This window comes from Rhinolophus ferrumequinum, chromosome 6, assembly GCF_004115265.2.
Source record: "Rhinolophus ferrumequinum isolate MPI-CBG mRhiFer1 chromosome 6, mRhiFer1_v1.p, whole genome shotgun sequence".
In the NCBI taxonomy this organism is placed as follows: Eukaryota; Metazoa; Chordata; class Mammalia; order Chiroptera; family Rhinolophidae; genus Rhinolophus; species Rhinolophus ferrumequinum.
This window is the reverse complement of record NC_046289.1, coordinates 50,362,247-50,387,564: the sequence shown is the minus strand read 5'-3', so window position 1 is coordinate 50,387,564 and position 25,318 is coordinate 50,362,247. Positions and strand designations below refer to the sequence as shown.

General features: G+C 40.8%; 1 protein-coding gene and 1 pseudogene across 1 annotated transcript in view; one reads left to right on the top strand and one right to left on the bottom strand.

Annotated features, from left to right (window-relative positions):
• The window catches only part of MYO1E (myosin IE), a 185,830-nt gene extending 175,649 nt beyond the window's left edge, over nt 1-10,181 (bottom strand). Inside the window, exon 1 of the mRNA XM_033108656.1 lies at nt 9,806-10,181. Within this exon, the coding sequence (XP_032964547.1) occupies nt 9,806-9,808 (3 nt within the window). The 5' untranslated portion in view covers nt 9,809-10,181. The remainder of the gene's footprint in view (nt 1-9,805) is intronic.
• A 9,306-nt stretch (nt 10,182-19,487) lies between these two features.
• LOC117023777 (60S ribosomal protein L37a-like) lies at nt 19,488-19,888 on the top strand (annotated as a pseudogene).
• Nucleotides 19,889-25,318: the final 5,430 nt, after the last annotated feature.

Genomic DNA, 25,318 nt, shown 5'->3' with positions numbered 1-25,318 from the left:
AAATTTATTTTACAAGGCCAGCATTACCAAAAGCAGATAAGGACATTACAAGAAAATTATAGGCCAATATCCCTGATGAATATGGATGCAAAAAATCGTCAATAAAACACTAGTAAACCAAATGCAATAATACATTAAAAGGATTATACATCGTGATCAAGTGTGATTTATCCCTAGGATGCAAGGATGGTTCAACACGCACAAATCAATCAATGTCATACACCACATAACAAAATGGAGAAAATACGTTTGGCCATGAGTTTTTTAGTATATATGCTGCCGAAGTGAGCATGGCCATGAGTTTTTAATTATTAAAATTGGATGAATTTTCTCCCCATTTGTGTAGTTTTAATTTTTTCATTTAAAAAACAAGAGGGAGAAAGAAAGTCAAAGTGAAAGATCCATAGCTTAATAGATTTTTTGAGACCTGTGCACAAAGCTCAATTAATGCTACTCAAATTATATCTTGTTGAGGAGCCCACAGATAGCACAATATGTGGCTCACAGAATATGGAATTGATACAGTGTTATTTTGGGAACCACTGTACAATCCAAAAGACATGACTTTCAACCAAGACAAAAAAGCATTTTTGTGTGTAAAATGTCTTTTTCCACATGGACAGTTCAGTGTTGGCCAAAAAGTCCAAATTAGGCAATGAGCAGTATTGTCCCCACCTGTTCCAAACAGTATTATTCCACCCTTATGTCCAACAGGCCATCTAGCCCAGTCTGGTTGGCATGCTTCACTGTTCTCTCAGTTTTGACTTGATTGTAAAATGTTTGTTATTTTCACAAAGCTCCCATTAACAGATAGAAGTTATTTTTTCTTCTTGTTGTTAGCTTCTGCTTTTACTTTTTTTTCTCAATAAAAATAGCAATTTAAAAATCATATTGAATCTCCATAATACAAAAAATGCATTGCAAGTCCTCATGGTTTGGGAAAACAGCAGTGGACGTATCAGGAGCCATGGGGGCTTCTGTCATGAACAGGGGTTCAGAGGGTCAGCCAGAGAAAACTGGTGCTGCCACTGAATCTATTCCTGTCTCAATGTATTCGCCCAATTAAGGCAAGCTGAAAGAAAAGGTTGAGGGTGGGGAACTGTACTGAGCCCCCAGGTAGTCCTCTCCCACACTGACTCTGGACTTGGCCATGTAACTTGCTTTGGCCAATGGGACAACAGCAAGCATGATGCAAGCAGAGGTTTAACAAATACTGTGCACTGGGGCTTGCTTTCTCTTTTGCTTTGTTTTGGAACCCTGTGGCCACTGCTATGTAAACAAGCCAGGACTAGCTTGCTGTGACCAGAGATACATGACCAAGTCTCTTCTATTGCCCCAACTGAAATTGTGCCAACTATTAGACACGTGAGTGAGGTCATCCTAAATCCTCTATCCCCACCCAAGCCACCAGCTGACCACAGAGATCTGATGAGCCAGTCCAGCCCAGAACTGTCCAGCCGATGCACAAAATTATGAGAAATAATAAATGTTTATTAAGCCACCAAGTTTGAGATGGTTTGTTATACCAAAAGCTAACAGACACAATAGGGTATGAAAAGGTGACGAAGAGATGCTAAGATGTACTCAACCTCCTGGGAAGTAATCCCTAAGGACACTTTACATAACACTCAATAGGACTTACTATTGGTTTGATTGTATGTCAACTGTCATTAAAAACAACAAGACATAGATCCAAAATTGAACATACTCCCTAATATTCATCTCAAGACAATGTTTGCTACAACTATTGGAAGAATACTGGGCTTTGGAGGTTTATGAATCTCCTAAAATTATATGGAGAATTGTATGTTCCCGTGCTTTTTCTTCTTAATTGGAAAAAGATGTTAAAACTATGGAGAATACCAAAAATAGCTATGTACAGACTGCTCAGAATGAATGATACTATTTTATTGTATTTGCTTTGGATTTTTTAATATATAAAGCAAATAAAACATTACTGATAACGTTCAAGTTAGTCCACTGACTGCAGTCCTTTTCCTTTCCTCCTTCCCCCATCAGCAGCTTGAACTTGGTATCTTTCTAGCCCACTGATTCATATTTTGAAAAGAATATATACATAAATATATACGTATATAAATATATATCCCCCAAAATATAGTCTTGTGTTTTTCTTAAATGGTATTATATGTATCTTTCTACAACTCGCCTTTCAACCCAACACTATCTCTGTGAGATCTATCCATATTGATACCCTTATTATTAATAAGTCACATGTACTGATGCATTTCTCTACTAATGGACATTTAGATTGTTCCTGATTTTGTTTGTTATTACTATTACAAACACTGTCAAGGAACAGGTCAATAGTTTCCAACATGTTTTCAGAGGACTTCAGGACATCCCCAAATATTAGGAATCTCTGTTTGACAATCTGATGGGGGAAAGGCAATTGCTATCACTTTGCGGACATATTTCCGCATTAGCACATCCCCAAGTCCTGGAGGAAGCCATCTTTATTCACACTCTAAAACAGCTTAATAGATGCTACTATATTTAAATCCAAAATTTCCTATAACAAAGGTCTGCATCTACTTGGGGACACTAAAACAACCTTTATTTTGTTGTTGTTGTCAAAAATTCCTTAGAATCAGACAAATATATTGACCAAAACATGGTGATCCACGTTAAATCTTGGTGCTACACATTACTGTTACCAAGCAATGTAAATGCTACACAGCTGTCAACATCAAATGCTAGTCGTGCCAATTAAATTACTAAGAGACTAATGATAGGATATCCTAATTTTTCTGTCTGTTTTCTGTCCTATATATAAGGACTAAAGGGCTGAATTTCTTGAGGTTATCTCATTTTCCTTATTTTCTATATTTTTAGCTTAATTGAGATCAGAGAGCTTACTAGCATTACTTTTACTTTCATGCTTGCTCCAGTATGATATCATCTAGTCCCCAAATTTTGTGATATACAAAGACCCAAAACAAGGAAATTAAAGCTCCGACCATTACTACTCATAATAGACAATGTGAATTATCATATTATCCCACTTCAGTGAGTAAAATTAACCAAAATAGATGATTTTTTAAAAATCAACCTTGCCTTCCCTCAGGAATATGTGAAATGACAAAGTGTTATACAGATACTTGGACTCAGAAATTTCAAATTTAAAAATAATTAATTGCTTTTGAAAGAACGTAAACTTAGCAGACTTGGTTCACTACATACAAGGTGTATGGCCCTGAGCGATTCTTTCTCTCACTATACTTTGGTTTTCTTACCTATAAAATGGCAACCAAAGCCACCACTGGCACAAGAATGAAATGAAATCACCTCTCTGAAAGCCTTTTGTTATCCTTTCTCCACTAGACTGTGAGCTTGTCATAAGCAGAGGCAGTGCTTAATTCATCTTCGATTTCCCAGTGGTTGCTACCATATTTGGTAAGAATGTCTACGTATCAAGCAGGTATGCTAACCACCTTTGCAACTTTAAGGTCCAAAGATCTCAATTTCCAACCCCTCGATGATAGGACCACTCATATTTGCCAAGTTGGAGCCTGAGCACCCACTGGTGTCACATTGAGTGCCAACACCATAATCTAAGGAAAACCCCCACAGTATGCACCTTTGGGCCATGACTTAAAAGTGTGGAGTGTACCCCAAGCCTGCCCATCATGCTCCAGACTCTACATTAGAGAGGGGGCTCCAGGTCTGAAGAGCAATAGGAGGCTGAGCAGCACATGAGTGACCAGGGCAGTTTTAGTGGGTGCGGGAGGAACTCTCCCCAGCGCACAGCTCCGGAGCAGAAGTCTATACAGTTATGATTCGGTTGTGTAATCAGGCTACATGGGATTATTATACTGCTGCCAAAATATGATAAATATGCTTACCAAGGAAAAGGACATATAAAATAAGTGGCAAAATATAGAGCACAAGTTGTATATTTGCCCCATAATTACAACTGCATAAAAATAATGTGTGTTTTGGATAGACTGAAAGGAAACCCAAAGACATGAAAATAATACCATTAGGGTAGTGTTATTATGGGTGAATTCTTCTAAATGTATTTCTTATAATCTCTTAAGGTTAAACAGGAGTGAATCAAAAATAAGTTAACAACCTTCTATCTCCAAGCAGGCTTTTTTGAATGGTCCCAGAAAGAAAATTACTTGGTCATGTCTAGACTCTAAGGAAATAGACTCTAATCCACCATCGTGGTTTGGCGGGAAAAGGCTTATTAGATTGGATCAGAAAACCTGGATTCTGGCACCAGCTCAGCTAAAACCTAGCTCTGAGACTTTTGAAGTCATGTATCCCCTCTAGACCTCTGTGTGAAGTCAAGCAAAAGGATTTAGGACAGAATTCTTCAGCTCTTTTCTGGACTTTCTATAAAAAGTGTGTGTGAGTTTTACTTTCTACCATGCAGCATATGATTATAAAGTCCTATGAATGAATTTTTAACAAGCACATCAGAACACAAAACACCCAAGAGAGTGTGGCCCCCTTCAGCTCAGTTCTCATACTTGTTGCTGGAAAGAGCCACTTCCTCTTTGGCCTCCACAGCCCATGTTCTATGTGATATTGCGCATCCTCAGTAGGGCCAATTTTTCCTCCTCTGAGACAGAATGCAAGTTCTGGAAACAGCTGAGAGAGACCTGATACGAATTCTAGTGAGCAAGATGGGTGATCAGGTTGGCTGGACACAAACATTTCAGGTCATAAAGGAAGTAAAAACATAGATTTTCTTAAATGACCGTTCAAAAGCGCTTTGAACAATGTTAACAGCATTTTTCCCATGGTGGCAACTCAGAAGGGAGAGCTGACAGATGTACAGTGTAAGTTCCATGGCTGGCCAAAGCCAATATCACTATTTTAGGGACGACGCTTAGAGTTCTACTTCTCTCAAGTGTGGCTGTCATAAAGATATGTAAAAAAGATACTTTGCTAGAATGCCCAAAAACCTTTGGTCTCTGCCAAAATAAATTTTGAAGTTGAAATTCAAAACACAATTTGTTTACCACTATTACAGAATGTGCTTATAAGACTGAGATGTTTATTTTTAATACCTTTGGCATTTAACCTTTAACCCCTAATTTGCTCTGTAAATATTAAGTCCCAGCAAGGTTAAAAAAAACTTTTTAAATCACCAAGGAGAAACTCATTTTAATTACATGTTAATAAAAACATAGTTGCTGCATCTTTGTTATAAACAAAATAGTGGATGACTCAAAACTTGAAAATCGTGACTGTACATAATTTCTATATGTCCCGTCATGACGCTCATTATACCTTGCACTTGTATAGAGGTTTTCAAAATATTTCTGCATTTTAAAGCTGATGAAAAGAGCTTTCATAAATTCCTACCAGTAATAAGACTCAATCCTCTCTTCATCAGGAAATGCAAAGTACTACATGTTCTCTTTCACTCAGTCTCACATAAGTTCATGACATGAAGTATAAGAGCAAAAAGTCAGATTCCAAGCCCTATTTACCAAAATGCTCATTATCTAGCCCCAAGAATAACCCCAGAAACAGACCTCAAATTCATGAGATTCAACTAGGGAAGGAGTAATAAAAGACGTCCATCATACAGTATTGGGCAGAGGGTCTGTTTTCCCTGAAGGAGGGAGTTGAAGGGGTAAGAAAGACAAGTTCCATTTACACCCTCACCAACTCACAACGTCTACACTGGTGTTTAGATAGCTTGGAATAGTAGTAGCAGCTGGATGTTGATTTTCCCTGTTTAATAGCTTAAAGATTCCCTGGACCCAGGCAACTCACTCCCTTTCTCCTAAGGGAAACCCAGTGGGTAGGAGTGCATTTACCTCTACAAATCGAACGCCATTCCTGGGTATGCGGCTGAAGTTTAAACCTTGCTGCTGGCGAGTGAAAGGAAGGAAGCACTGTGGTTCACAGGCTACCACTTTGATATGTACAATGGAATGGCTGCAAACAGATGACCTCCAGGTGGTTCGTGTGCAAACATGACGTAGAGGAGGTCTCCGCGATGATCAGAACACTTTTAAAAATGAGCAAGTCTGGCATAAAAATCTGGATTTTTTTTAGCTTCTCTTGAAAAAAAAGACAATTTGGTAATATGGTCGATGTAACCCTGGCCTAGGGTCAAATAAGGGTGCCTCCATAGATGGGGCATCTGTTCCATATTTACTCTCTAGAGGCCAGCCTCACTCCTTCAAAAACTATATCCTGGCCTCTCTAGACCTTTGAGTTTGCAACCACTGATAGAACTGAAACCCTGGGCAAAAAACGATGAAGGAGTTGGCTTTCAGCTTCCGCAACTGTCTGCTTCCTCCACGTTTCCATTCCTCTCCATCCGCTGCCCCACTGGGCTTCCCTCCTTTCCCTGGGCTGGACAAGTATATCCCACCAGGCTGGCCCACTCACACTTGCCCCTAGATACTGTCCTGGACTCTAGAGTTTTCCCTAACCCCTCTGCCTCCATCAAAATGTTTCTGTACTTTATCCCATTCCTTTCTGGTTTTGTTTTGTCGTATTGTGTTGTTTTGGCCAGGAAACTACTCGGCAATCTGATAAACTAATCAGTGGGAATGGACATGGTTACCTTCCCAGAAAACACATCTAAAATGGACTCCAGACTTTCTAAATACATGTCATGTCTTCACCCAAAGGAATTTACCTACCTTGTATTCAGCTATCTATCAGATGTCTAAGTTTATAAGTCTATTCCTGTGTATTTTTATATGTAACATCTGCGGTTTACTCACAAGTAATATGCAAGGAAGGAAAAGGGAACATATCTTGAATATATTCTGGGATATATATTGGCCACTTCAGATTTACTAAAATATTTCAGTATGTCTAAGTCACAGAAAACCTATGAATCATAATTTTGGGGTCCAAAATACACAGCAGAGGTATAGACATGGGTCTCAGTCCATCAGCAGTCCAAACTGGTCACAACCACAAAAGCTGAACTTCCATTGTGGATGACGATAAAGCCAGATTCTACAAAGGAAACCTTAAATTTTTACATTTAAATTTGAAATTTTAAAACTTGACTTTAGTTCAAGTCAAAAGAGACTGTCCTACCCTCTTAACCAATGTACACTAAATTATGAAAACATCAGATTTTTCAGTTCTTCAAGTCTTCTAAAAATTTCTATTGCCTGGTAGCGTTCTTGGTTCTCCAAAGATGGAGAAAAGTTTTCAGAAGGAAGATAGGAGATGATCTATAAATTGTACAGCGCGTTCCTAAGTCAGAAAATGGCAATGTTTCTTATGAGTCACAACTGAATGAGTCTTGGTAAGGCCTTGGGAATAGATGGAGAGCCTTCCTTATGTACTGCCAGACTTCTTAAAAGATCATGACCGGACTCACAGTACCACTTTCTCAAGTATTTAAATCCAGCGCTCTCCTTACAGCCCAGCCAACAGTCTGATGAATTAGATTCTCCATGCTAACCCTCAGTCACACCCACAGAAGGCAATGCCCCTTCTCTTCCCCTTCTAAGCAGCTGAGGGATGCAGCCGTGCAGACCCAGATACAGGTGAAACACAAAATGAAGCCTCATTTGGCTTGCAAGGGTCTTAAATAAACAAAAAACATTATAACTGAGGTTCCTGCCTTTATTTAGGAGGCTGATGCTCTGTTCTAAGGCAACTTCACATATCTAATGAACAGAAAATTCTTCAAGCCACAGAAGAAATAAATCGTTTAATTTTTGGCAAATTACTCTAGATCCAGTAGATGGAGTGATGGCACATCTCCTATTTCAGAACAGCCAGCTGTTCCAACTTTTCTGTCAGGGAATCGTGGCCTCAGCAACCGTATCTGATGCACTGATGATAGTCTCCTGGCGGCCCACAACATGGCCATCTGTGTGCTTGGCAGGGAAGCCATCAATAGGTAAGTCACACCCTGTCCTACAATATACATGGCGACACAACTCTGGAAACCACTCTCTTCCTTAGCACATGCCATCCTCTGCACACATTTGACTAACCATCTACTTCAACAGCAATGCGCACTAATTGATCACCAAGTTTTCAAAGTTGCCAAAAAAGGTATCCTAGACTAGTTTTCAGTCTGCCCAGCAGGAAAAATACGTTAACTAAGGGAAAGCTAATTTTCTCACAGTACCACTTTCTCAAGTATGTAAATTCAGTAAGATTCTTCAAGCTCTTGACAAAAACATTGTTTTGTTTTGTTTTTGTTTTTTTTAGAAATATTGAACCATGGAAAATAATGACAGCAATTCTCAAGTACTAGGACTATCACATTGCTTAAGTTCAAGTGGCCAGTTAGGCAGTGGCCCAATTAGGTAGTTCCACCCTGACACACACTCAGGGTAAGTAAATGGTTCTGTACAGGGGTTCCAAAAATAATGTAGGGTAGTCTGACCTCTTAAACCCTAAGCCTGAAAGAGGAATTTTATTCACAGATCAAATGTCCTCTTAGGTAGGGGCAAAGGTGACATAATTTTGAACTACGTAGAAAGAAAAATCTTTGGTCAAGGCTGTCCTTTTAAATATTGTTTGTTTTTAATCTTTTTTTTTTTTTTTTAATAAACAGCACTGGGTCAAGGGCTGCTTTTGAGTTTTGTATGTAGGTTCCCATGGGCCTTTGCTACATGTCCCTCAGACTGGTCATGCGGGATAGATTTTTAAATTAGTGCTGTACTGGTTATTATTTTGATTTAGTTCCACTTTCACAGTCATTAAAAAACCAAACAAACCAGAAGAGGACCAGTTCATCCACCTAAGCAAGACTGAAAAGCAGCAAGTGTAGAAACTATGAAGCCTAGCAGTAGAACTTTTCTTTTTTTCTTCTGATGGACTGCCAGTCTCTTCGAAATAGAGTCCTTGCTTTTGTGCTTCGGAAAGTAAAGTAGACCAAAGCCCAGGGGATGCGGCTAAGGTTATTGGGGGCGGGGTGGCTAGGGCGGGGAGTTGGGGCAAAGGAGGAAAAGTCAGAAACAAGTCGGAGAAAAAGCCAGCCACTTCCAGGTATTCCCAAAGTGCCAAAGGAAAAGGAACAAAAAAACTCGACTTCCTCCTGTGCGAACAGTTCACGGTACGCCCGATAAGGGCCAGTCACCTCGTACTGGGGAAGGGGAGGGATGGGGGTGTTTACTCGGCCTCTTGGGCGCAAAGACCCTCGGGGCCGGCCCCCGGCACAGTCCAGGCCGGCGTAGTCCGGGGCTACACCCGATCACTTTCGCTCACAGCCGCCTGCCCACCGCCAGGTGTTCGTCCTACCTGGCGCCCCCACCGGCCTTTGTGCCGCTTGCGCCACCGCCAGCGTGCTGATGGCCCGCGGGACAGCTGTGGACGCGGGCCGGGAGGCGGCCCGGCGGAGGGGGAGAGGGACGCAGCCCGCGCCGGTGCCCGCGGGCGGGAGGGGCGCGCGGGGACAGAGGCGGCGCAGCCGGCAGGCTCCTGCGCCAACGTCCCGGCGATCCACCTCCGGGCCAGTGGGACCAGAGGAGCACAGGAGGCTGCTCCACCTTCCCAGCAAGAAGAAAGGGATCCCCTCCGAGGGCCGTGCCCCTAAACACAGATCGCCCCACACTCTGGCTTCCGACAGCTGGCAGCCATCGCAACCCCGCCACAAAAAGTTTTGCGACGCCGAAAGGGACTTGAAAGAAAGTTTTCCTTGGCTCCTCACTACCTCTCCCCCAACCCCGGGTTAAGGAAAGCAGCAGGAAATAAGGGCTCGCGACGTGCCGACTCCCGCGTCCACCTTCTCCACCCCTGGCCTTGGCAGCGCGCCCAAGGTGGGTGCCCCGCGCCGGGGCTTCCTGCCCCAGCCCAGGGTCAGGCGTCCTGGGACGCTGCGCAGCCAACTCACCATGGTGACTCGCGCCGCGATCGCGCCTCTGCCGGGTCCGGCTGCCGGGAAGCTGAGCTGGAACGCAGTCTCCTGGGCGAACTTCAAAAGTTGGTTCCCTTCGCCAAAAACAGGCTCTCGACACCCAAGCACTCACAGGAGCCAATGGGAACCCTGGGGGCACTCCATCCAGGCGGGATCGGCTGCGCTAGGTAAGGGTGAGACCGAGGCGACTTAGCAGGCGGGGCGCATGCTGCGGAGGGCAGGGGTCCACTCGGACCAGGTGCTCGCCGCCCGCCTGAGTCCGATGCTCTCCGCGCGTCAGCCTAGCTCCCCTGCCTCGCTCCTCTTTCTTCAGCTACTTACTCCGTACTCCTCTGGCTGAGCCTCCGCTCGGGCTGGGCAATCTGTCCATAAATGGAGAAGTCAGCTCAGGCCTGACCAATCAGGGTTTGTTTTCACAGCGTCACTCCTCAGGGAAACCGTAGGAGCCAACAAGCTTGGAGCTGCTGGAGTTTCCAAAGACCTCTGGATGCTGTAGTCCTCCTCCACGCCAGCCTCCGAAGAGCGCTGCTGACCCAGCTCGCTCCGGGTTGCCAAGACCTGAACTGTCAGGAAGAAAAACCTCTGTGAAAGAGAGGTAAACCTCTCAGTTTTTGGTTTTGTTTTTTCTTTTAACACGAAAGTTAGAGTAGGTGTAGCTTCCAAGCTGAAGTGGTATGATTTTCCCATAACTTTTTTTTTTTTTTTTAGAAGAAGGAAATATTTTATCAGCATAAAAGATCAGAGTCGTGGCAGCAGCCCAAAGGAAATCCTTTTTCTTTCCAACGTCTGGATTGTGAGGAAAGTCAAAAATACCATTTCCCTCACCCCTCCTTTTACCTGAATTTCCTTAGAAAACAAAGGGAGGCTGTTTTTGTGGGGGAGGTACGTTTTGATGGTGAAGTTGCACGTGCAGTGAGCAGAGGGACAGGGGAGAGATAAGTGGGAAGAAAGCACCATCCAACCCCAGTCAATGCATCTGTTGGGAACAATTGGCAGAACAATAGACCTGTAAAAGCACATTATTCCAGAGTGTGGTTTCAAGAAATCAGGTGGGCAGTGAGGAGAAGATTGGGGTGGGGGAAAAGCAGAATCCTGAAGTAAAGGTAGTGAGTCTGATTTTATTGTTTTAAGGGTTGGGGAAGTAAACTTGGTGGGTCACAACAGGATTGTGCTCCTGAGATCTGTGGTAGGTTAAGATTTGAAAACTTCAGGGCATAGAAAAACTATGAAGCATAATGATTTGCTGTGACTTACTCTATGAACTTCCACGCAGCCACGGAAGGATCCTTTAGGATCCTGAATACAGGATCCTAAAGTTAGAATGGATGTTAAAAATCATCTTGTCTAGAATGGGCAAACAAAATGTAGTGTATTCATACAATGGAATGTTATTCAACCATTAAAAAGGAAGTACCGACACATACTATAACATGGATGACTCTTGAAAACATTATGTGAAAGGGAGCCAGGCACAAAAGACTAGATATATATGATTCCATTTATATGAAAGTAGAGCATGGGGGAAATTTATAGAGACAGAAAGTGAATTAGTGATTGCTGGGCTGGGAGGAGGGAAGGATGGGAGAAAGTACTATTAGGTGTGTGTTTTCTTATTGGGTCAATGAAAATATTCTGGAACTAGATAATAGTGATGGTGGGACGATGGTGGGTCGTAAATATACTGAAAACCACTGAATTGTACATTTTAAAGGGGTAACTCTTGCGGTATGGGAATTATATCTGTATTTTCAAAAATTGAAAGAAAATCATGTTGACTAAATTCTTGTAATAATCACCCACATAGTTAGGCAATAGATATAACGCAAAGCTTACTATATAGATTAGCACAGCAACTGTGAGTAGCACGGTCTCTGCCCTCACCAAACTTAAGATTTTAGAATGAAGGAGATAGTGGATAAATTTTAAAACAATAAATAATTAAAGGAAAAGTACAAATATAATGAGAAGTGACGGTAGCTGTGCCATATTTGGAGCTATAGTTTAGGTTAGAGAATTCATCTGTCGGCAGTCTGTAGTACAGACTGGAAAGGGAACTGCAAGACATCTGTTAAGCACTCACTATGTGCTAGGCATTGCTGGGTACATACAGACGTGATTCACCAAATTTTCAGGTAAATCTGATTCCATGTCTCAGGCATGTCAGCTTCAGAATACAATCAGATACTTTAGGAACTAATGACCATTGTATACCAGTAACACAAGAAACACTACTTAGGTTGAAAATAACATGCCTAAGCCACCATCTAGTGTATGGTCAACCCTGATTACTAGTTGGATTGACATAGGCTTCAAGGGATACAGACCAAGATGTAGTTATTTACCCCAAGGTTAACCCTTGGGGATACAATGAGACATTGAAAATCACTTAATAATCCATCAACAGCCTATCAATCTTCGATTTATCTAAAACTACCTTGACATCATTTGTCAGTTGTATTAACATTTGAGATTTTTAAAAAATGCTTACTTTTATTTGCCCTAAAAACCTCTTTTCAGTTTCAGGAGGTATTACCAACTCTAGTAGGTGTTTGTTTTTAATGATTTTGTAATATGATTCCTTTCCAGATTGAAATATAAATATGTATATATTAATGTTTACATCTAAGGAGTACTTAGATTATGAGATTTAGTGACAGATAATCCTGATTTTGATGTCTGGCTTTTCTCCTTAACTAGCTGTGAGATCTTAATTTCTCTGAACTTCAGTTCCCTTATCCTATAAAGCAGATAGCTGTGAATACAAAATGAAATATGTATAAAGATGGTCAACAAATGTTGGTTCTTTTTCCCCTTCACTTATGCTCTGCGTCCCTAGGTTAGGGATTCAGACCTGGGTCCCTGGATAAGATCAGACAGACCGTGGCCCTCTGAATTGCATGCCAAGTGGTCCTGCTGTTTGTGTGTTCCCTTTTCTTCAGGGAGAGTTAATAGCTTTCATCAAATTCTCAAAGATGCTGTAAATGCCAAAACATTAGGACCCCCATAGCTCTTGATCATATTTGTTATGCTTCCCTGGGTCTTTGTGTGTGTCATTGTTTTTATTGAGGCATAGGGATTAGAACTGAGTCTGACATTATAAGGGCAGAAGTTCCGCTTGGATTCTCAAAGTAGAATCCAAGAAGAAAATAGGACATAGTGTGCGATCATGTGATAGAGCCTAAAATTTCATGGAAAATCCCTTTAAATCTGCCCAGTTCCATCTTAGAGAGGTACATTGTCAGTTTTGGCCTGGGTGACCATATGTCCTGGTTTACCTGGGAGAGTCCTGGCTAACGCCTTTATCTCAGTGAAATTATTACCCCTCTTGCATTCCGAAAAAGGCCTAGTTTGAATGATATACTATGGTCATCCTAGATTTTTTGTCAAATTGCACCCCCTTCCAAAATCCTCACTTTTTAAAGTGAGAATTTTTTTCAATTTTATTGATTTACACTTATTTTTTTCAGAGGACTCAGTAATATCTTACCAGATATTTATTCTTATTCGAAGTGATAGTAGCAATGAAGTGAAATCAGCTTTTAAAATTGTAAAACTCATTCTAGACACATGATGGAGCTAGTCAGATGAGACTTGATACATATGTTGGCATGATTAACTGCATTTTATCTGGGGCTGAATCAAAAGGAACCAAGGAAAATATCAAGACAGATACAAAGCACAATTTCCCATATCAATCTATCAGTGAAAAAAAATCACTGCTTATATATTTTGGGAATCAATCAGTACGAAGCTCATATGAAGCGATGAAACTAGGTCCCATGTTAGAACCGTAAAAGAACATCAGAATGCACCCACAACAATAAAATTAAAGGAAAATTTGTTAATGGGAAAATTAGGCCAGAAATCTTTAACAAGACACCAATGAAAAAGAGATTTGTATCACATCGATGTGAAATGTCCTACAGTTTCTATTATAACAGGCATCGTTTATTAGGTACAGGAGGTGTCGGCTACTCACTATCTTATTTGATTTTCTATACAACTCTATTAACTTGATTTGCAGTTAAGAAACTAAGAGAGTTTGAATTCACGTGCCCAAGCCAGCATGCCTCAAATCTGTATTTTTTCCCTGACTCTGCAGCCCAAACTCTTACCAGCTAAACAGTGAGACTACATACGCATAGTACAAATGTCCATCAGAAGAAATTTCCCTAATGTAGGCCCAGTATGAATAGGAACACATTTATTAAAACTCTGGCAACCTGTCCAAACCAGGACTCCTGGAAAAATTCTTGCTTTTTTATGGGACATAAGAATTACATTTGTATAGAGAGTTTAACTCAACTTTACACATCTTTGTTCTTCACCTGATGTGTCAATATTGATTTGTAAAAAGGATATTGCAGAGAATTTCAATGGATAGATAATGTAATATGCTGATTAATATAAATGTTTTTGCTATACTGTGACAATTAGTGAAATATAAGAATTATTTTGCCAAACTAAAGGAACAGAAAATACTCAGCTTGTAGTATGTTTATCTATATTTATTATTATATTTTCTCTGATTTAAGCCAATATTTTCTTTTTCTATTTCTTTCCATTTTAATTTGATTTTTTACATCCAAAAGATAAGCCCTGACCTTTCTCCAGATTTAAAAAGATTAAATAATGAGTAACACTAGTTAGTGCTCTGTGACCTGTCAAGGAGTGAGGTGTTCCACAGAAGTGAGCTTTGCAGATAACTGAATCTCCTGGATCAATTCTAAGTCCTTAGCCTGGTTTTCTTTTTCTTCCCCGTTACTGTCAATTCATGTTATCTGATTGCATTTTATGTATTCTTGTAAGTCATCCTTACAAGATGACTGGAACAAGGCAAGTCATGTGTAAATAAATATATGCATTTAAAAAACTAAAAAATGAAAATAACTTCATGAACCTTGCCTTATTAAAGCACCAAAACTTTTTTGACTTGAAGGAAAATTTTTCTGTAGTAAATTACATGTTTCGTTGCCTTTTGAAAATATGCTGAACATCAAGCAGCCTTGTCCCTGAAGGTTCAAAGTCATCAGTCTAAATATCGATTACCTCACAGGGTTGTCCTGAGCTGAGGTTCTGGGGACTATTGGATGGACCAGCTATTTGCCCTGGACCATTTCATGGCCCTGGACCACTGTACTTTTACAGTTCTCCTGTCTTTTTTGGTGTTTGTTATTTTTAAGTTTATACCCTCCATTGTCAGAGACTTTTTTCTCCTGCTATCTGCTGTTCCAGTGTAGCCTCTTTTAGTAACAAGAAGAAAAAAAAAAAAAAAAAGAAAGTAAATGGGTTACTTCATGAGAAAAAAATTTTTAAAGTATGTATGCCCAGGAGCCCAGAGAAAGCAGAATACAAAGGAAGGTAGGGGTTGTACAAGCTCTTGGTCCTTTCCTGGCTTCCTGGCTTTTCTGCACAGATGAGTGTTCTCTGTCTCTTCAAGCTTCGCCCACTTACTCATAGTGGCTCCTCCACCCATAATTTCAGCTTGCTGAGTATCTTAGTTTGTCATGATCCTGACGCAGGCCCTCAAATGACCTTTCAGCAGTGTTCCCCACAGGTCCCTAGAAACTTCCCTCTTGCTCTCTTGATTCAAGTTCCAGAGACAGAAAGAGAGGGAGTGAGAGAAAGAGAGAACCTGACTCACCCAGCTCAAGCTCCTAAATCATGCCACCTAGGTCACAGGTCAGTATGCTGCATGACTATGGAAGGCTCTGCTTGAATCTGCTGTGTGTAAGTTGCATTCCAAGCAAATGTTGTCACGGGGTTGGTGTCCTAAAGCTACTGCCCCATTAAAAAGAGATGGTGAATAGGGACAGAGTCTCTGAGGAGGGGACGTGGTAGGCACTCCAGATTTGGGACACTCAGCAGTTTGCCAACTACATCTGTCCACTGCCTTAATTTATACACCGTTGTCTTAGTGAGGCCATGAGGGAAATTGCACTCATCTCAACAGAAAAAAATACATGGGTTTTGCAACAATCTTTGTCATTTCAACTTTATCATCATACACCTAAAAATGTATTTATATATTTAAGATGTAATATATGTTTTGCCTTTATGACCACGTACTTATAAATGTGTGTTTCTATGTATGCCTATACATATTTTACATACACATAGATGTGTATGTATGTGTAGTTAAGATGACATATTTTTCAAGATATTGTTACAGACACTTGGGGCGATTTACTCTTTTTTAGTAGACTTTATTTTTTGGAGCGGTTTTAGGGTCACTGCAAAATTGAGGGGAATGTACAGAAATTTCCCATATACCTCCTGCCCCCACACGTGCCTCCTCCATTATCAACAGGGGTATTTATTTGAATATAGTGTTTCTTGGTGTTGGTGCGCCCGCCGCATGTTGGCAGCATGGTTTCCAAATCGCTACTGTTTCACTCCCTACCACAGCAGACATTTGCTGATCACTTGTAGGCGCTGGCGCAGTCTGCGACAGGTGCCCCACCCTCTAGACGTCCGCTTTTTCCATGCACATCAAAAGCATATACAACAAGGACTTCCTACTTCCATATACAACGTGTTCCAGAATGTACACACCAATGTCAGAGGTGTGAAATTCAAAAACAGATTTGTGCTTTTCAAGGAGAAGATTCTATTTTCAGACAGGTAAAATAAGTATAAAATTCCTAATTGTGACTTCTCTCTTAATATAGTCTTCAGGGATAATTTCAGAATTTAGTAGATATCCTTTAAGTTTGGGTTTCTCCATCCCTGCTGAACAAAGTTGGCCACCTAACATCTAAAAGGCAGCTTTCTGATTTAGGTCAGACTATTTACCTCTCTATGAATTGTGAATCATTTTCCTTATCTGTAAAAACATAATGATAATGCTTGCATCATTTATTTCTCACATGGTATTGTGAGAATTCAGTAAATTAAGTCCTATAGAGTGATTAGAATAGTGACTGGTGTGGAGAGAGCGCTCAGTATGAGTTTTCATCACTGAGACGGAAGATTCACCACCTTTTGTACACCCAATGATCTCCTTCTTTGTCACGATTGTTTTAAGTTTATGAGAACTACACTTATACTTACTGGAGTTCACGTGGATATTTCCCTGTAGTTCACTAATTTTGCAACAAAGAAAAATGCAAGTTACTTGGAACATAGTTGAATAAATGCTGTGGTTGACAAAGATGGAAATGAACTGTGAGCTGAGCTGCAGGCAGCACCCCCATGAGATCAATAAACTGTTCCTTTGTTATCTAGATTGTTGCCTGATGCCATATGAGATAGATGGCTCAGGTGCATTAAGATATAATGTCCTTATCTGTACAAAAGTGAATGTACAAAAGTTAAGGGCACAGGAGATGGCCCCTCCCTTTTACTATATGAAATTCCTGGAAATCCCAAAATACTTGTACAGCCAAACGTCACAAAGTTGTGATACCGTGTTTCCCCAAAAATAAGACTTAACTGGAAAATAAGCCCTAGCATGATTTTTCAGGATGATCGTAATATAAAATAAGCCCTACCATATTTCCCTGAAAATAAGACCTGTTCTTACATTAAGTTTTGCTCCAAAAGACGCATTAGGGCTTATTTTATATTACGAGCATCCTGAAAAATCATGCTAGGGCTTCTTTTCTGGTTAGGTCTTATTTTGGGGGAAACACGGTAGTTTCCCACAGGAGGACACTTCGATAAGGTGTTGGTAACAAAGGAATTCTGTATTTGACCAACAATGTGATTCTAAAAAGCAGCTCTGACATTTATAAGCTTCTCTAAGTTAAGGTAGTACAATTTCGCTTCAAATGGAATAAAATGGTTATAAACGTGCACTTATATAAGGGACCTCAGAGGATTGAAAAGTGCACTATCGCCCCTAAAAAATACCACACGGCTGTCATAAATCCTAACTATATAAATTTGCTCTAAAATAGTATCCTAGCTCTGATAACTATTACTTAAACATTTCAATAAGAGTTCTTTTTTCTTAATTTTTATTCAGTTTATAAACTGAGAATGGGTATGAGAGTGATGACAGGGGGGAGTGCTTAGAAATAATTTATAAAGGAATGGAATTAATGTTTTTTTCTTGATAAGCTTCCCTATAAAGCTAAGGTATTTAAAACCATTCCCCTAGGTATCTGGCAGAGAAAAACAAAAAGAAAGACAGAAAAAGAAAAACAGCTAACAAAATAAAAAGGGGTTGAATAGATAAATAAAACCCAAGAGAAAAGTGACGAGAATTCCAATTTTTTTTTTGCAGTACGTTACCATCGGTTTTAAGTCACAAAAGAAATATGCACTTCTTGTTATAAAATAAAGCACCCACATTTAGAGTGTGTAAAATAAAAAGTGAAAGTCTACCTGCCCACACTCTCTCCTACAAGATTTTCAATGTGAGGAAATGGTGCTTCCATTGGTGGAAAAAGAAAAACCAAGAGGAGGTTCAGTGAATTCGTGTTAGATGCGTTCAGGTGAAGCTAATAGAGGTTCCAAGCATCACTGGGAGAGACTGGTTGAAACTCAGGAGCGGTATTATCTGTACCTTTGTCAGTTTTCTTTTTTTCTTTTTTTTTTTTAATTAAAGTTTATTGGGGTGACAATTGTTAGTAAAGTTATATAGATTTCAGGTGTACAGTTCTGTATTACATCATCTATAAATACCATTGTGTGTTCACCACCCAGAGTCAGTTCTCCTTCCATCACCATATATTTGATCCTCTTTATCCTCATCTATCACCCTCCCCACCCCCCTTTACCTTCTGGTAACCAAAAAACTATTGTCTGTGTCTATGAGTTTTTGTTTCTCATGGGTTTGTCGTTCTTTTGTTGTTTTTGGTTTATATACTACATATCAGTGAAATCATATGGTTCTCTGCTTTTTCTGTCTGACTTATTTCGCTTAGCGTTATATTCTCAAGATCCATCCATGTTGTCACAAATGGTCCTATTATTTCATCTTTTCTTACCACCGAATAGTATTCCATTGTGTACATATACCACAACTTCTTTATCCATTCATCTATCGAAGGACATTTTGGTTGTTTCCATGTCTTGGCCACTGTAAATAAAGCTGCAATGAACATTGGAGCACATGTGACCTGAAACAATAAACTGCATAGAAGAAAACATAGTTACTGAACTTATGGACCTTGGGTTCAAAGAGCGTTTTATGAATTTGACTCCAAAGGCAAGGGAAGTAAAAGCTAAAATAAATGAATGGGACTATATCAAAGCTTAAAAGCTTCTGCACAGCAAAAGAAACCATCGACAAAATAAAGAGGCAACCAACTGAATGGGAGAAGACTTTTGCAAACAGTGCCTCCGATAAGGGGCTAATATCCAAAATATACAAGGAACTCATGCAATTCAACAACAAAAAAACAAAGAACCCAATTGAAAAATGGTCAGAGGACCTGAAGAGACATTTCTCCAAAGAGGACATACAAATGGCAAATCAACATATGAAAAAATGCTCAACATCATTAATCATCAGAGAAATGCAAATAAAAACCACAATGAGATATCACCCCACCCCAGTTAGAATGGCTATCATCAACAAGACAAATAGTAACAAGTGTTGCAGAGGCTGTGGAGAAAAAGGAGCTCTCATACACTGTTGGTGGCAATGCAGACTGGTGCAGCCGCGATGGAAGGCAGTGTGGAGGTTCCTCAAAAAATTACGAATACCTTCTGGGTTCCGGCCTGGTTTGAGGCGACATGGCTAAACGCACGAAGAAGGTCGGAATAGTCGGTAAATACGGGACCCGTTATGGCGCCTCCCTCCGGAAAATGGTGAAGAAAATTGAAATCAGCCAGCACGCCAAGTATACTTGCTCCTTCTGTGGCAAAGGGAAATTGATTGTCTCTTCCAGACCAAGATGAAGAGACGAGCTGTGGGGATCTGGCACTGTGGTTCTTGCATGAAAACAGTAGCTGGTGGTCCCTGGACCTACAACACCACTTCTGCTGTCACAGTAAAGTCTGCCATCAGAAGACTGAAGGAATTGAAAGACCAGTAGAAGCTCCACAATTGAAACCTTGCTAGCCTAGAATAAATGGGTTAATTTATGTAAAAAAAAAAAAAAAAAATTACGAATAGAATTACCATATGACCCAGCAATCCCTCTCCTGGGTATCTACCCAAAAAATCTGAAAACATTTATCCATAAAGACACGTGTGCTCCATTGTCAGTTTTCATCTAGTTGTCCTTTTGTTGCTAAACCGCTCCTTCCTAAACTTTCTCTCCCTCTTTATCTCTCTGTTGGCAAGGCTGTGGGGAAACAGGTTTCTTCTGTATTTTTGGTGGGAGTATAAATAGGTAGAAGCCCTGTGCAAAGCAATTTGATACCATCTAGCAACATTACAGAATTGTGTGCAATCTCTAACCCCGGCATTCTGCTTTTGGGAATTTATCCAAAGATGTACACACACAATGCAAATTAACATATGTCTGCATAGCCTCATTGACATAGTAAAAGATTGGAAACAGCCCAAATGTTCACCATTAGTGGAACTGTTTAAATATATGAGGAGATAACATAAAATAGGATTTTTAAAATTAAAAAAAAACTTTTAAAACAGAATGGGGAATTTCTCTCAAATGATATGGAAAGATTTCCTTGATGTTTGTTTGATAAGTTAAAATTGAAGGCACAAAGCACAGAATAGTATATCAAGAATAGTATGTGTATCTCTTGTGTAAGAAAAGACGGATGGGGAAATAATAAACTTATATTTATGTTTGCATGAAGAAACTTTGGAAAAGACACAAATTCAAATCCAAGAAGTGTTTGTGAGATGTGGGAGCAGAGGCAGGAGCAAGGCTGTACACTGGGTATGTTTCATATTGCTTGATTTTGAACCATTGTAAACGTATCACTCAGAAACATTTAAAAATATCGTTATTAAGCAGAATACATTGTTACATATGGCAGAATAATACAAAGGCTACATAGGGATCATGTAAGCAAAGATTTTGAAAGCATAAGGAGGACTTTTTGGAGGCATATGAAAGAGCTGGCTGGCTTTAAAGATCAATTTAGAAGGATGGAGAGTAATGTAGGATCTTCTAGGTATTAGGGTCTGCATAAGCAAAAGCCCAGGGTTTTGAAAGCTTATTGAGTCGACTGAAAATGCTTCTCCCCAGGACACTTTCTCAAGCTCACTGAGAAAATAATGAATTGAGTCCACTTTTGTCTCTTTGGGACTGTAGCAAAATTAATCTGGTTCCTCAGTCTTTGCTCAATGTAAAATGTAATTGACGATGTGCCTTACAGACTGTTGATATTCCATCCTCCGATATGTCAGGTTTCATCCATTGCTCATCTTTGAGAAGAGCCACCAAGTAAATGCGAAGTTACCTGTGCCATAAAAATGGAATCCTAATCCATTTTAGGATAGGACTTATCAGAAAATTCAAATGATTAAACTTGATTTTTAACCTCTTTAACCTTATTCAGAAATAGGTCTATTGTGACTGAGGGACTCAGGTTTGCGTAACAATTTATTTAAGTATTGAAGTCGTAATAGCATGTGCCTTAGTTACATTTCTTATATTTCCATCTCTTGATTTATATCTAGTTATTCTTCCACATGAGGAGAGCAGCTGAATATGAGATGATTCCTGATGACAGGATAAAGAAAAGTCAACTTTGTTTCTACCAAACCTCATGAAGTTGCTCAATAATCCTAAAATGACTCATTTTAGTATCTTAAAAAATCACATTAATCCTGTTGCCTTGAAAACAGTGCTTTAGGGAAGTGAATCCAATTATGTTAAAATAACCTCTCTCTCTCTCTCTCTCTCTCTCTCTCTCTCTCTCTCTCTCTCTCTATCTCTCTCTCTCTCTCTCTCTCTCTCTCTCTCTTTTTCACACACACACACACACACACACACACACACACACACACACACACACACCATCTATGCAAAGAACAAGAAAAGCCTTGAGGGAAATATGACAAATGTTTACATTGATGTGATTCAGATGGTAGGGGCATGGATGATTTTTCTTTTTCTATAAATATTTCTATAGTTCCCCGATTTTATTTAATGAGCACAAACTATTTTTATAGTAAAAGTGGACAAGCAAAACAACCAAAGCACATATTTAAAAGCAGAGAGTTTGGTGGACCAACACCTCGCATGCAGCTCGTCTCTCTCTTAGTTTATCTTCCAGGAAGCCCTGTTTGAGCCTGCTGCCCCTCTCCATTCTCAGATACTTGGTCATCTGTTTTGAAGCCTTCACACAAGCAGCTCTGGAGGAAGAGAAACAGATGCTCAATATTCCTTTTACTTAGTTAACCTGAACGCATCTGGGCCCTTTGTAGCTTCTTCTTCTTTTTTTTTTTTTTCCTTTGTAGCTTCTGTTGTCACTCCAAAATCATCTTCAGGCCAGACTCAGCACTTGGTCCCATCCCTCAGTTACCCTCCTCCAAAACAAACAAATCCAAAGCTATTAGCAGTCTCCAATAAGGCAGAGTTCACTGACTTTTCCTTGGGAAAGTTAGGCAGGTTCCTCATAACACGTAGTAAAATTTCCCTAAAAATACCTGTGTACGCTTCTGCTCTCTTTTCAAAGTCCTTCTCCTGGCAGCAGCTTCATCCCCCTTTGTGCCCAAATTGCCTCCTGGGGCCTCTTGTGCCTCCCATAGTTGCCTTCTCCCTCAGCTGGCACATGCCACCTGGGTTGTCGGCCAGGTTTGCACGCACCTCATCTTCCTCAGGCACGTCTCCAAGGCCCATAGTTCAATTGAATTAAGTTTAATGGTCCCTGGAAGCTAGATAAAAGTTATATTCTGTTTAATGCCCTAAGCAACACAGATACGAAAACTAGTATTAACAATAACAGGTTTTATTAAAAACATCAGGCCATGAGGATGAATCTTTTACTCAACACCTTGTAAGATCTAACCACTCTTTGGAGTCAACATAGGGCAGTTTGGAGAGTGGGATACGTGGGAGGCGGCTCGGCAGGCGGGTTCCGCTGGACCACTGGGCCAGGGGGGGCTGTGAAGGCTTCTCCCCCAGAAGGTGGCAGGGTGGGGTGTCGTGTATCATAGGCCCCAAGACAAGAGCACAAATGGAGCCCACAAACCACATGTCTAAATATTATGAAGTTATAAATCAAGCTAACAGATCATTAAATAAAATATGTCCTCCTACCTTGACCAAAATACCTTCAGGATTACCAGGAAGGCCAGGCTGAATTTAGAATTCTTGAACTCCTTAGAGTTCCTTGCCAGACTGTGGCAGCGTGGGGAGAGCCAGCCCACGTTTCGGCCCTCCTCCTACTTCCCTTTCTCCTCCCCCTCTTATCAGAGATTCCTTGCATGCCCGTATGGACTTCCCAGCCTATACATCCAAGTTCTTTCTCTGACCCCCAACATTCACTCTTCGTTGACTCCTTAAGCCTGGGGTGCACATAGCAGCATTAGAATGACCATTAGAAGGACTGACTAGGAAAAGGCTTGCCCTTCTCAGTCTGGCAGCAAGCTTGGGGATGTTTGGGCAGAGAATTCTGAGGTCCCTTGAATTGTCCCACAAAAGGGGGTGCCAAAGAGTTTGCTCCCAACTCATAATCTTTGTAAGGCCTCTCCTAGATGATTTGGGGAAATTCAAGGTCAGTGTCTCTGTTTACTCACTGCCAGTGCTGCTAGGAGGGAGGGGGGTGGATTTCATGACTTCTAGAGGTTCTTATGCCACCTCAACGTCCTCTGCTGAACAGGATTTGGGGGAGCTCAGTGAGCCACGGTCCATCCCTCACCCATTAGTGCCCTTTGCCCAGCTTCTAGCATGAGGCAAAGTGCCCCTCTGTTCCTCACAGCTTTCTGCGCTATCAGGGATGAGGGTCAAGATCTTTAAAGGTAGGGCATATCAGCAGAAGATGTTAGTTTCCCTAACTTGGTCACAAATACCCTTTCCTGACACCGAGGCTGGGAGGCAGAGTGGGAGTATGAGGAGGTAAAGATGTCTGAGGACCAGAGAAGTGTCACCATGCATTCTCTTTCCACACCCTTGGCTCAGGTGCAGTCCGTTCTGTTGGGAGACAGGGAGACGAACTGTATCACCCCAAAGCCTCTGATCCTTTTCAGATGGTGTCGGTCCAATCATGAGGCAGACAGGGCAGCTCTGTAGACCATGAGTTCAGAACTTCCAAACTGGAAGGGATGGGGGCGGGGCTTAGAAGCTGAACATGATGCCTGGGACAGGATATGCTGTTGCAGTCTCTTCTCACCCCCTGACTCGGGCTAGGAGGGAGACAGGTGTGCTCTGAAACCAGGGAGGGTATCAAACCTCTCGTTTCCCATCTTAGTGTAGCTACCAGGCTCTGAAAGTCTCTGCCTTAAAGGTGCTAGCTCCATGGAATATCAGCCAGTAATGGTGTAAGAACTGGACACGAAAATTCCAGAGAAGGGTTCACACACACACACACACACACACACACACACACACAGCAATACATCGGGGCCTACCCTGCAGAAGAAAATGTTTTAGGGCAGGGCAGTCAGTAAGGAGTCAGAGAGTCCCTACACCTGACTTTTCTCTGAAGCATACTCCTTTCATCCCCATCAAAAAATACACTGAGAAGCAAGTACACTATCCTGATTTTGAGCTAAATGTCATTAACTTGATACTTGCTCTGTCACTTGCATTTTCACTTTAAAAGTAGTCACTGGGAAATGCCATTGGAGTTTAGAAAGAGAAATGATGTCAACTCCTGACTATTATGGGTTGAACAAAATGGAGCCCAGGAAGTCAGGTGTGCATGGGGTTATCATAATATCGTCCTTAGCTCACCACTTACACTGTGGAAACCCTGCACTGTTTCCACAGTGTAAGGGAGAGGACACTATAAGGCTAGGGAAGGGCTAAGGGAGGGGGTATGCAGCATTCCACTGATAGTAACAGGAAATAATAAAGACTTGAGGAAGTTAGTCTAGAGCCTTCATACTGTTGTCTAACCTCTAAGATCCACTTAGCTTCTATATATGCCCAACATGCCTCATGGGAGAACAACCCCCCAGATAACCATCTATGATGAGAAATCAAATGCAAGTTCTGTAGCGTCTGTCTTACGAGAAGACCTCAAAGTAGAATTCTGGCATCACAGAAAGTCACAAAACTCAAGTCGACTCCTACCTTGGATTTTTCAAAAAGATAATTGACATCCATGCAAGATTGCCAAATAAAATATAGGACACTTTTATTTTTATTTACTAAATCTGACAACCCTACATCTATGAGTCCCCAAATCTTCAATCTTCTCTAATTTCTTCAACAACAAAAGCTTCTTTAATGTGTGGGACTGAAAACCCAAGGACATCTGAGATCTTAGATGTCACATGGGGCCATACAGAAGATGAAAAGAAAAACTCCCATTGAAAACGAGAGAGTCTCTTCCAGTAGACTTTTCCATTGGGTGGACTTTGGCATCTTCTTTCATAGTCATACACATCTATGTCAGAATACCTGTTTTGACTGCCAATCAGGAAAGGCAAGCTCTTAAAACCAGTAG